The sequence below is a fragment of the Pteropus vampyrus genome, unplaced genomic scaffold, assembly GCF_000151845.1.
Source record: "Pteropus vampyrus isolate Shadow unplaced genomic scaffold, Pvam_2.0 Scaffold35, whole genome shotgun sequence".
Lineage (NCBI taxonomy): Eukaryota > Metazoa > Chordata > Mammalia > Chiroptera > Pteropodidae > Pteropus > Pteropus vampyrus.
The window spans coordinates 1,544,379-1,556,908 of record NW_011888816.1 but is presented as its reverse complement, the minus strand read 5'-3'; the positions used below and the strand labels follow the sequence as shown (position 1 = coordinate 1,556,908).

General features: G+C 48.3%; 1 protein-coding gene across 2 annotated transcripts in view; it reads right to left on the bottom strand.

Moving 5' to 3' along the window:
• Nucleotides 1–278: 278 nt before the first annotated feature.
• The window catches only part of ZNF445 (zinc finger protein 445), a 26,688-nt gene continuing 14,436 nt past the window's right edge, over nucleotides 279–12,530 (bottom strand). Inside the window, exons 2-7 of one of the 2 annotated variants that reach the window (XM_011357366.2) lie at nucleotides 10,071–10,628; nucleotides 7,628–7,796; nucleotides 7,202–7,278; nucleotides 6,785–6,911; nucleotides 6,145–6,255; nucleotides 279–5,366 (exon numbers count right to left, since the gene is read on the bottom strand). In XM_011357366.2, the coding sequence (XP_011355668.1) occupies nucleotides 3,211–5,366; nucleotides 6,145–6,255; nucleotides 6,785–6,911; nucleotides 7,202–7,278; nucleotides 7,628–7,796; nucleotides 10,071–10,499 (3,069 nt within the window). In that variant the 5' untranslated portion in view covers nucleotides 10,500–10,628 and the 3' untranslated portion in view covers nucleotides 279–3,210. Of the gene's footprint in view, nucleotides 5,367–6,144; nucleotides 6,256–6,784; nucleotides 6,912–7,201; nucleotides 7,279–7,627; nucleotides 7,797–10,070; nucleotides 10,640–12,530 lie in introns of both variants that reach the window. The other variant, XM_011357360.1, reaches the window with a different exon arrangement.

The following is a 12,530-nucleotide window of genomic DNA, read 5'->3' as shown; positions in this document are numbered from 1 at the left end:
TTGTTATTTTTAGGCAAAGAGAAACTTCCTATAAACTGCACATCTTGGAGATCAGGTGTGGCTACCTGGAAACGTCGTCACTTTTAACTCTTGCATGGCCTTCCACCTGCGTGTATCAGACCTGTCTAACCATATTCCTTTACTAAGAGTCATTTGTGTCGCTCTGGATTTCTACAGGTTAAGAAACCTGAAACCCGGAGACATTAAATGACTCATTCTAAGTAAAACCACATAAACGGCAAAGCCAGGATTTCTATAAAATCAGAAGATGTCAGAGCCCATGCTTAAAAATGTTTTTATTTTTAAGTATCTTAAGCAAACAGTTAAAAAAAAAGAACCCAGCACACTATCCTGTTAAATCGACATGCTGACCCATCTACGTCCATTTTAAAAAAGAAATAAAACACTACTGAAGCCCCCAAGTACCCTCCCCGATCCCATCAGCAACCCCTGCCGTGGGAAGGCAGAGCATGACTTTCACGCATCATTCCAATACAAGGTTTTATATTCTGACTTCATATAATTTGAATCCACAAGAAATATATTATTGCGCAAAACAATGACGACACTGTTCACCACATGCCAACAAGGCTTACATGCCGGCCCCTACTCTAGTCACTTTACATACACTAACCATCCCCACCCCGACCACTCTGTGAGGCTGGCCCTACTGTTTCATTTTACAGAAAAAGTGAAACACAAATCAGTTTAAATAATGTACCCACTTTACAACAACAGTATATCATATGTATCTTCAGCAACTTTCTCAGCATCGTGTTTGATTTATCTATGAAAGATGTAATTCCAGCTCTTTCATATTCACTGCCGAAATTAGCAAAAACCGCCCATTTATTTATCTCTTCTTTTGCTGATGGCAATTCAGACTTTTCCCAATCCCACTATATAAACAATCCTGCAACAAACAGTATTTTAATGAACAGTCTTATACACGCCTTTTTCACGTAGAGCTATTCTAGGGTTTGTCCAAGAGTAGAAATACAGGGTGGTAGAGTACACACAACTTTACAAGATTTTGCAAATCACTTGGCACAACAGTTGTCACAATGTCCACTCCCACAGCAGCGAGTTCCCACTGTTCCACACACTCACCCACACTAGGGCTTTTAAAAATCTGCCACCCTGATGGCTGTGAGATGGTCAATGTTAGCTTACGTTTCCTGCGCTTTCTTCTCTGCGCACGCCTGTCGGGGCTGACAGTCTGTCAGCAAGGGTGGGCCGCCCACACCCAATAGCTGAGAGACCATCTGGCACCCACTCCTCTCCCTGGAGTCCCAGCCCATGTGGCTCTCCCAGCCCTAACTTCTATTCCTCCTAGGGAACGAGAAGGCAGGTAAGAGTTGGAAAGGGGGTGTGTTCCCCAGGCCAGGACGCGGTATGAGATGGGAACTGGTGGCTGGGGCAGTTAGAAACTGTCAACTGGCGCCACAGGGCTCGGAACTACACAGAGCTGGGGTCCTAGTTAGCAGGGTGCACCTGTGGGTGGTCTCCAGCCAACACACTCAAGGACCCCTTCAAAAAACTCCAGTTCAACTTAGCTGAACTAAATCCAGTCCTATATTCCTTAACAGAGGCGACTTGGTGCAAAGTCTCCTCTGAGTGGCAAACAGGTAAACAAGCACTCAACCCCGGCCTCCAGAACGTTCGGTCTGGCTGCAGTGGCAGGTATAACTTTTGGAAACCCAGACATCATCTGATACAGCAAGACACAGGTGCGGGGGGCAAGGGGTGTGGAAGGATGAGGGTCAGGGAAAGCTGGGCCTTGAAGAGGAGGACCTGGGCCAGCAACGGACAGGAGTGTGGCACTGCAGGTGATGGGAGACAGCGCGAGGCAGTGCGAGGCAGTGTGCAAAGGCTGGAGATGCAGTCGCAATCACTGTTTACGTGTGCTGAGAACTGGCAATCTTGCAGAATACTCAGACACTTGGGGGGAGTCCCATTCGTGGGAACTGGAAGCACGGATAACTGCATAAACATTGTTCAGCTATAACCTTTTACTGGGTCCTTGGGTCTGCGGTTAACTGTTGTAAAAGGTAATTGAGATTCCAAGCACATCACCCCTCGACTCAAACTGTCCAAACGCTCCCTGTCTTTGAGGCAGCTCAGGCCCCGGCGAGGACCCAGGCTGTTCACGTGCCTTGGCCCGGCCCCTCTGGGGCTCTCTCTTCCAGCTGGCTCACTCCACTCCAGCCCAGAGGCCTTCTCGGCATCCCCTCAAGACACCAGACAACACTTCGCCTCCTGCGCCTGGTTCTAGAGGCCTATAGTGCTCACTCCCTGGCCTTCAAGTCTCTGCTCAAATGTCACCTTCCCAGTTGAGGCCCTTCGTGACCAACCTATTTAAAATGGCAACGCACCTCCCAGCGCAGCACCACCCCTCACTCTCCTCCGTTTCATTTTGTCCACAACGAACGTCACGGCCCAAAACACTAGGTGTATCTCATGTATTTATCATCTGTAAAGACCCGAGACGGCAGCTTTTTCGGTCTGTTCTGGTCACTGCTGGGTCCCGGGCATGACAGTGCCTGGCACGTGGGAGGAGCTTGGCACGTTCGTTTAGCAGATGGACTGTCGCTTCCCGTGCACGGCTGTGGGATGGCGACGGGGCACTGGGAGCGCTCCATCCTCCAGGTGACTGAGCCCAGCGCCCCGCTCTCCTCCACTGGCCGCTGACAACTCTGTGCCCACAGCAGATCTCCGAAGCCAGCTATGGAGGCTGAAGCCACACGGAGAACTCCCCAGGAAGCGTGCGGGGACACCAGGAGGAGTTCCTGCTGCTGCTGCTGCTGCTCCTGCTTATAAGGTCAAACGGAAGAGGTGCCATAACAGGTCAAACTCAAGGGGACACCTGGGATCCAACCGGCCCCTCGCCAGAGCCACAGCCCACCGTGCCACAGACATTTTGTCAAACCAAAAAGACAGTGGACTCTCCCATTAGGGTTACTGAGTAAAACCTGGCTGGGGGAGCTCCTGAGGGCCTGAGTCTCCAGAAGGTCCCTAAAGAGCATCCCATTTCCCAGTGGGTAGGATGGGGGATGCCCTGAGTTTCTGAATCCTCAGGATTCTCTGCAACTAGCTTCCAAAAGAGAAAGGGCTGGGCCCTTCGTGACGGTTTTCCCCGCACTGCCTACAATCAAGCATTCGCCAGCAGGACAGCCAGGAACCCCTCTCCTCCCACCATCGGGCCCCAGGCTAATCACTCAAGTGCTTTTTCATGTGCCGGGCCAAGTTCGAAGACCACCTGAAGGTCTTCCCGCACTCCGTGCACTTGAAGGGCCTCTCTCGAGTGTGAAACCTCTTGTGGCTAATGAGTTGTGAGGTCTTGCTGAAAGCTTTCCCACAAATGCTACATCTGTGGCACTTCTTCTCCACGGGTATGTTCTGGAATCTGCTGAGCCTGGAGCTCTGCTCACAATCTTCATGGGGCTTCTCCCCACGTGGTTTCAATTCCTGTAGACGCGCCCCCGTGTCCTGGGAGGAAGACGACCCGGCCGGGCTGCTTTCGGACTGCGCCGCCCTGCTGTGTTTTCTCTGGTGGATGCAGAGGGTGTGCCTTCCGATGAAATCCTTCCCGCACCACTGACATTTGAAAGGTCGCTCTTTAGTGTGGATCCTCTGATGGTTCACGAGGCGGTAATTTCTATCGTAAGATTTCTCACACAGGTTACATTTATAGCGCTTCTCTCCACTGTGTATTCCCTTATGGTCTAAAAGACTTCTTTTACGTGTAAAGCTTTTCCCGCATTCTTGGCACCAAAAGGGTTTCTCACCAGTGAGGATCTGCGGCGGCTGACCCGCACCGCTTCTGCTCTCACAGTGCTCGTACTGTTTTTCCAGGGAGTGGCTCCTCTGGTGTCGGGAGAGGTTGGAACTCCACCGGAAGGCTTTCCCACACTCCCTGCACTTATAGGGCTTCTCTCTGGTGTGGACTCTCTGGTGTATGAGGAGGAAAGAGTGGTTACGGAAGGCTTTGCCGCACTGGCCACATGTGAAGGGCTCCTCTGTGGCATGACCGCTCTGAGGAACCTGGAAGACCCTGTCCCTACTGCAGGAGGGCCCGCCCTCAGCCTTCCTTCTCAGGCTGTGCTGCTGCTTATGGACGACAAAGGCCGACCTGTGGGAGAACTCCTTCGCACATTCGCTGCATCGGTACAGCTTCTTGCCTGTGTGAACCCGCTGATGATTGATGAGAGATTTCTTCCCAGTGAAAGTTTTCCCACACTGCTGACACAGGAAAGCTTTCTCCGCTGGGGGGGCACTCTGGGGCTGACTGCCGCCGCAGGTCTCCCCGGAGTCTTCTCCACACTTGTCTTGATGGTAGAACTTTTCTTCCTCATGCATTCTCATGTGGCGAGAAAAGTTTGACCTCCACCTAAAGGTTTTCCTACATTTGGTGCATTTATAGGGTTTCTCCTGGGTGTGGATCCTTTGATGCTGGAGAACATATGATTTACAGTGGAAGGACTTCCTACACTGGCTGCAGTCAAAGAGCTTCTCCCCACTTTGGTCTCCCAAATGATGATCAAACCCTGAGCGGTCAGTGAGAGCATCCTCACACTGATTAGATTCAAGAACTTTCTGATCAGCATGGGTTTCCTGGTGCAGGTGGTAGGCAAACATGCGTTGGAAAGCTTTGTCACATATACCGCATTTATAAGGTTTCAATCCAGTGTGAATTTTCTCGTGTCGTGCCCGGTTTGAGCTCCACCTGAAGGCTTTCCCACACACCCTACATTTAAACGGTTTCTCTTGAGTGTGAAGCCTCTGATGATATGCAAGATGGGAGCTGTTACTGAAGGTCTTCCCGCAGTCACTGCACTTATATGACGTCCCCACGGTGTGAAGACTCCACCCATGCTGGTAAAGAGAGCTGAGGCTCAAGTCTTTTCCATGCGTGTCCTTTGCAGCCCCTTTTAGTCCAGCATGGAGCCTCTGATGTAGGCTAAACCCGCCGATCATGCGTCTGAGCCCTTTCCCATACTCCTTGTAGTCGTAGTGGTAGGAACCCCCTCTGAAGTGCCGGCCACAGCCATGCTTAAGGGATCGCTTTCTTCTGGGGACTCTCAAAAACGTGACATGTTTTAGATTAAGACTATTACCGCCTCCTGGTTCTTCAGATTCTTTTCCTGCCCTGTGACTGAAACTGGTCTCTTCTTTCTTAACACTCACTTGCGCGGGGTTTCCACATCGCTCTTTTAACCTGCTCTTCTGTTCTAAAGGTTCTCTGAGTCCTGTTTCCTCAGAAACACTCATCACGTGACATCCTGATGGCACAGCTAAGGTTTCTGCTTCTTCCAAAGGTTCATGTTTTAAGAGGAACTTGTTCGTTTTAATCGGGAGCTCACCTCCTGGAACAAAATAAGACACAAGAGAATGTATTCTTTTCCTATACTTGGAAATGCCGAAAGCACCCAGCAACAAAAAACTGCCACAAACCTGGATGGAAAGGCTTTTGCCTGACTGCCAACATCTTTACAAAATAGTCAGCGATAAGGCAAAGTATGGAAGAGCATCCCAGATGACGGGCAAGGGAGAAGGAGAAGCAAGATTGTCACAGCAGCGAGACATAAGCAGAAATAGAGTTAAAAAAGAAAAAGGGTTGAGAGGAGAATGTTAAGTAGCAAGAGAGAGAGGAACCATGGCACAAGAAAGATCAAGAAAGATCATGAGAGGAAGGTCTCCAAGAGCTGAGGGGTGGGGATCCGAAGAGGGCTGGCTGAGAGGCCTGGAGATCAAGCCTACCGCAAGGGACAGGAGCAAGCAAAGAAAAGGCGCAGGAGTGGGGTGCGGGCTCCTCAGAGCAGCAAGCGCAGGCACTGGGTGTGCACAGGAATGCAGCACAGAGCTGCGGAGCATCAGTGAAGGAAAAGAGAAGGAACGGTGAAGCCCTCCAGGGAGCAAGAACTATTACTGAGAGGGGCTTTTGGGGAAGAGGCAGGGCCAGAATGAATGTCGAACAGGCCAGTCTAGAGGGGAGAAGCCCAGGGCCCGGCACTCCTTAGCAATACTGGTAAGGACTTCCTTCTAGCAAACAATGGAGTAAGTGCCCCAGGATTTATTTGGTGTAAAAGACCTTAAGAATAGATGCTGGGGGATGCAGGATCTGGTAGGTTCTCTGGAACTTACCTGCAGGGGGAGCACCTGGATTCCCCTTAGGCTGAGGTCCCTGGACATTCAGGCCCCATGGCTCCCTTGCTTCCAACCAGGAGATCAGAGCAGGTTTGGTGAATGGCCCCACTGCAGAAAAGAAAGGGATAGGATGGGATTGGATGGGGAGGTAGACGGATCACACAAAACTACTCTCCAGGACCCTTTCAGACCTGAAGTCCTGGTAGGGAGGAGGGAAAGGCCAGGGAGGCAGGTGGAGGATGCTAAGGCAGGAAGCCCAGACGCCATTTCGAACAGCCCTGAACAGAGACAAGAAAGGCTGAGGGAAGTCAGAGCCAAAAGGATCACTTGGATTCTCTAGAGGTGGGAACCACGTGACAGCTCAATCGGTTAAATCAACCAACATTTTTCGGATGCCTGAATGGACTAGGAACTTGACACATATGACTTTTAATATTTGCAATAACCCAGCATGACAGTAATTATTATGCCTGTTTTTCAAGAGAAGAGTCTGAGGTGATAGATTAAGTGATTGGATTAGTAGTTACAGAGCCAGGATCTAAACCCAAGTCAGGCCCCTCTGCATGCACCATAATGAAAACCAAGAAGGCAAAAGTAAAGGTGGGTAGGAAGAAGCATGGGGATACTGATGCCTTACCCAGAGAGGCCAAGTTTCCATAGTTCTCCAGCATCACATCCCTGTAAAGGTTCCTCTGAGCAGGGTTCAGCCATCCCCACTCATCCTGGGAGAAGGTCACCTCCACGTCCTTGAAAGTTATAGCCTCCTAAAAAAGCACAGTCCTACACCTTAGAGCCAGTACATCCCCTTGCTTATAGGAGGAGGCAGGGAGATGGGCTTGGCTCTGAGTGAGCAGAGGCTGGGTCTGGGCAGGGTGAAGGAGAATACCATCACCCAGCAGAAGAGCTCCGGGCTCGGGGGGATAATCTGCTCTCTGGGACATAGGTCTCTGGATATGGGGTTACTGGACAGAGGCCCAGGACAAGGGGGAGGTGCAGCTACTCCATCAGGCAGCAACATGGGGACGTCATGGAAGACTGAGGTCCTGTGGCTCACCTGAGGCTGGGCTGTCACCTGGTCTCCTGGACACCCCTCTCTCTGGGAAGGGGCAGGCACCTGGGCAGCAGGAGGCTCTGAAGAAGAAAGAATCATGAGAGAGGGCAGCCCAGCTCTTGGCACCCCACTGAAGAGCCCACTCTCCCCCCACATAGCACTCCTGAGCCCGCGCACAGGTGTGGACTGTCGTTAAGCACCCACTTTGCATTTCCTCAGTGTCCCCTGAAGGCCAGGGAGTGAGAAGTGGGGGGACACCAGGAAGAGGAGCCAGGTAGACATGATCACAGAAGGGGAGAAAGGACACAGAGCTAAGGGCCAGGACTGAAAGGGATTCTCATGAGAGAGGACAGATGGTGAAAAGACGACACTACAGGAAATGTGGAAGTGTGGCACGAGGCGGGGGTCTTAGAGCCAGGCAGTGAGTACCGGATCGCCCAGCCAGGAAGTCACGCACTCCTATTTCATTGGGAGGCTCCAGGTGGTCCCCCAGAGCAGAGCCGCTCCCGGGAGGTGAAGCAGAGGGCCATATCTGTGCGGCTCGCAGGGCGTCTGTACCCATCCAATGCACATCCGGGCTCTGGGCGGGGGCTGGATCCTGGCAAGAAGAAAATGTGAGAGGATCCCCATGGGAATCAGAAAGCAACCTCGGAGAGGAGGCCACATGGCCATTCTCTAAAGGGCAGAGGGCAGGGAAGAGCGAGCCAGGCCTTTTACTACCTACAGGCAGAGGGCAAAGGAGGAGGAGGAAGCCCAGGGAGGAACTCCTCACCCCTCAGCCTCCCTGGGCACTAGTGCAGGCCATGGGAGTGACAGGTGGACCCAGAGTCTAGCTCGACAGAGGAAAGCACCTGGCAAGTTAGTAACAGCGCTGCTGTCAGGCCTCAGGTGCCAGTGGCACCCTCCCCACTAGTCCTCAAACCCCACCCCTGGCCTGGACCCTACTCATACATGAAAGAAAGGAAATTTATCTGAGAGTTAAACTGATGATGATTCACAGTGGAGATGCAGCCAGATGATGTCTACCAAGCACAGGGCTCTAGGCACTGAAATGCAAAGTGACCCCAAAAAGGCAGGATGGCTCCCAGATTTAAACCTGACTGAAACAGTAACATCAATAGAAAGGCGATGCCAGTTGTGAGGGTCAGACATGGACGCACAGGAGAAAAAGTCTCAGGTTTGAAAATCAGCAGTGCCTACTCAAGCAGAAAGAGGCAGCCTTTGCCTTGGGCCTTCAAGGAGTTCTGGTGTCTGAGGCAAGGCTACCCCTGATGCAGAAAGGAGTATGGAAAGCTACAGCCAAAGAACTTCAAGCTTTCAGGTCCTGAGGCCAAGACATTCTCTACACTGATATGGTGGAAACTTAGCCTGAGACCATTAAACATCTGATACCAAGCCTGAGACTAAAAGGAACTCATCACAGTAGTTCATCTCCTGCTCCTCCCAAGCTCTACCAAAGGGAGAAGGAAGAAACAGAATATGGAAGCACAGGCAAATGAGTTGGAAGACAAACTTTCTCAGCCCCTGGTAATCTTGATGAACCACAGGGTGATTCTGTAACTTTATATGCTCCTTGAGCATTTCTGTTCATTTGTCAGAATCTGAGAGGCTTTCTCCCAGCTCGTTTTTTGTTTTCTAATTTTGAACTAGCTTCAAACCAGGTAGGCCCTTCCTGCTCATTTGACAATGTTTTCATGGGTTTTTAAACCTTATATCTAGCTCTAAATGAGTTGAATATAACCAAGCCACAATTTTGTATCTGCTGTGAACCTTATTTGCTTTAATAAATCATTTTTAGGTCCTTTTGATTTCATTGTTTTGATAAAAACGATAAATGCTCTTTTAGATTTTTAAAACTAGTACCCAGTGTTGAGCAAAGAGGTTTTCTTTAAGTCATACCTTGTGTTGATTTATTGCCATTTACTGCTGGTAGACCATATTCAGATGTGTTATTTGATTGATTTAATTTTATATTAAATTTGGAGAAGTATGTCAAACATGTTTCAGAAATCTTAAAAGTAACATTTACGCATGAATCATATGTAGAGTTATACATATTTTTGTAGCAACAATTTTTTTAAAGCCTACAAAAATGATAAGTGCTCTTTAAAAAAAAAAAATTCCAAAGACACAGGAAGCACTGAGGAGCCCAGTGTGTGGGGCAGAAGGAGCAGGCAGAGGGCGCAGAAGCTGAGCCATAGCCGCGCTGCCAGCCCTGGGGCTGGCGGCTGTTTCCCAGCGCCAAAGCCAGGGTCAGGTGCACGGTAGGCACTCAACACTGACTGAACAAATTCTCACTGTTAGATCGCTTCTACATTTTCTTTTCAATAAGCTGAGCTCCTAAAGGGACAACGTTGTGGGCAAGAACATTGAGGTTGTGGAATGAAGTCTCACCCCCCGCACAGAACAAATCCTCGAAAGCTTATTGAGAAAAAAGTAAAATGGTAGATTGCTCTTCTAGGTCTTAACATGTATGCAGAAGCCAAGAAGCCGGACTCTAACCCTCCCCTCTACAAGCAAGAGACATCACCCCTGCTATACGGATCAGCATCAAATCCAATCAGGCAATGTGTGGAGATGGACTCTGTATACTCTAAGTCACTGTGTCCAAAACCGCATTACTATTATGTATGGATACGTGGTGACCCGCTTCCTGGAGCTGACAGTCCCCTGGGAAGGTGGGAAGGGCTGCCTGCTTAAAAGGGCTTTGGCTTAGGGTCCGGTTCTCAGCTGCTCCGGTGCCATGGGAATGAGAAGGAAGGACTTCCCCTGCATTCCTCAACACTGAAGGTTCAGGGGCCAACCCCACCCCAAACAAGCTGGCTCAGTGACAGGCAGAGTCCACTGGGCACTGCACACTGCTCACACTCACCCTCCATGGTGTCCCACTGACATCTCTCTGCAGCTCTTCCAGCAGGGCCGCAGCCTCCCCACCGCTCTCAGGGTGATGCAGCTGCACCCAGGCCCGGAGGTCCCCAGGCAAGATGCTCAGGAACTGCTCCAGCACCAGCAGCTCCAGGATCTGGGCCTTGGAGAGAACGTCGGGTCTCAGCCACCAGCGGCAGAGCTCCTGGAGCCGGCTCAGAGTCTCTAGGGGCCCAGAAGACTCATGGTAGCGAAGCTGTCTGAAGAGCTGGCGGAACAGCTCCTGGCCAGGACGGTTGAGTGTCTGCGGCCTGGCAGCCTGCACTGAAGTGTAGCCTTCATCCTCTTCTTCCTTCTTTACCATCTGAAGGCGCCCACGTTCCCTTGAGGCCTGGGCCTGAGCTGGATGGACAGCATGCCACCTGCCTGGAGGCATCGCTCCTGTTCAGGGTCTACACAGCAGAGTGCAAACCAAGACTACGTTAGCTGTGTCACTGCTGGGACCTCGGGAGTATCTTTTCAGCACTGTAGTGGACAAGGCCATCTGCTGGGACATCAGATGTCACTGGCAAGAGACTGAAATAATCAACGTTACTGTTCAGGAGGGATGTGAGAATGTTGGTGCTGCTGGATCCTGTTGGTTCAGATTATCTTTGGATGTATGAGAAGAGGGCGCATAAGCATTCGCACAGTGGTGGCTGCCAGGATCAGGCATACCAGGGCTAGATCATCACATCTGGGGGTGAACCAAGAACACATTCCAGAATACAGTAAATAAAAGGTACTACCAATTTCAAAACTTACTTTATAAAACAGCAGTCATCAAGACAGTGCGGTATTGGCAAAAGAACAGACATACAGATCAGTGAAACAGAATTAAGAGTCCAAACATAAGTCCATATATCTATGATCAATTTATTTTTTCTCAATTTATTTTTTATTTAGTTTTATTGAGAAACAGGTCAATTTATTTTTGACAAGTCTGCCAAAGGGTGCCAAGACCATTCAAAGAAAGAAGAATAGTCTTTTCAACAAATGATGCTGGGACAACTGTATGTTTAAATAAAAAATGAAGCTGGACTCCTACATAATGCAATATAAAAAATTAACATAAAATGGACTGAAGACATAAATGTAAGAGCTAAAGGTATAAAATGTCTATCAAAAGATATAGGTATACTTCATGACACTGGATTAAGCAATGCAGTCTATCAAATGCACATCAAAAACACATACAAAAAATAGATAAATTGGACTTCATCAAATGTAAAACTCATCAAATGTAAAACTCTATGCTTTTAAGGACATATAAAGAAATGGAAAAGATAACCAATAGACTAGGAAAAAAATATTTGAAAATTACATATCTAATAAGGGACTTTTATCTGGAATATATAAAGAACTCTTACAATTCAAAAATACAAAGAGAAGTAACACAACTAAAGTTGAACAAAGCACCTGAATAGACATTCATCCAAAGAAAATATAAAAATGGCTGACAAACACACAGGATGCTCAACATTAGTTATCAGGGAAGAGCAGATCAAGACAATGAAATACCACATCACCCACAATAGGAAGGCTAGAATCAAAGTCAGAAAAATAACGTGCTTGAAAGATTGAGGGGATATTGGAATCCTCGTATGCTGCTGATGAGAATATAAATTGGTACAGCCACTTTGTAAAACAGTCTTCCAATTCTTCAATAAGTTAAACATAGTTAACTAATTGCAATTCATATACGTATGTGTGTGTGTGTGAATGAAATGAAAAAAGATATCCACAAAAAACTTGTACGCAAATGTTCACGGCACCACTATTCATAACAGTCAGAAGGAGGAAACAACCCGGGTGTTCATCAAGGATTTCAAATTTATTAGCAAACAGCTCTTCACATACTGGTATTCTCTTAATGTTAAAAAAGGAAGGTCTACTAGAGCTTTAACTTCTTTGTGGTGCACATTCTCAGCAATCTAGGAATAAAGGGAAACTCTCCTACCTGAGAAGGGAAAAAACTAAGAGAAATTTACAGCAAATGCAACACTAAATAATGAAGACATTAACAGCCTTGCAATTAAAAACAGGAAGAGTCAGATAAGGTAATCCTTGCCAATGCAATTAAACGAGAAAAACGAAATATGCAGAAAACTGTTAGAAAAGAAAGAAGAATCAAAGCTAATATTGCTCATGAATGATATGAACATCCATCTGCAAAACCTAAGAGAATCAACTGAAAAACTGTTAGAACTAAGATAGGTTATTAAGTAGGCTGAATATACAATCAATGTATAATCAATAACTTTCCCATATACCAGCAATGACCACACAGAAAGAGAATCAACACAACAGCAGCAACAAAAACCGTAAAATATCTAAAAATAAAGCTAATAAAAAATGTGCGAGACCTTAACAGCAAACTGCACAAGACAAAATAGCTCTGAATAAGTCTTAAGTATAGGAAGACTAG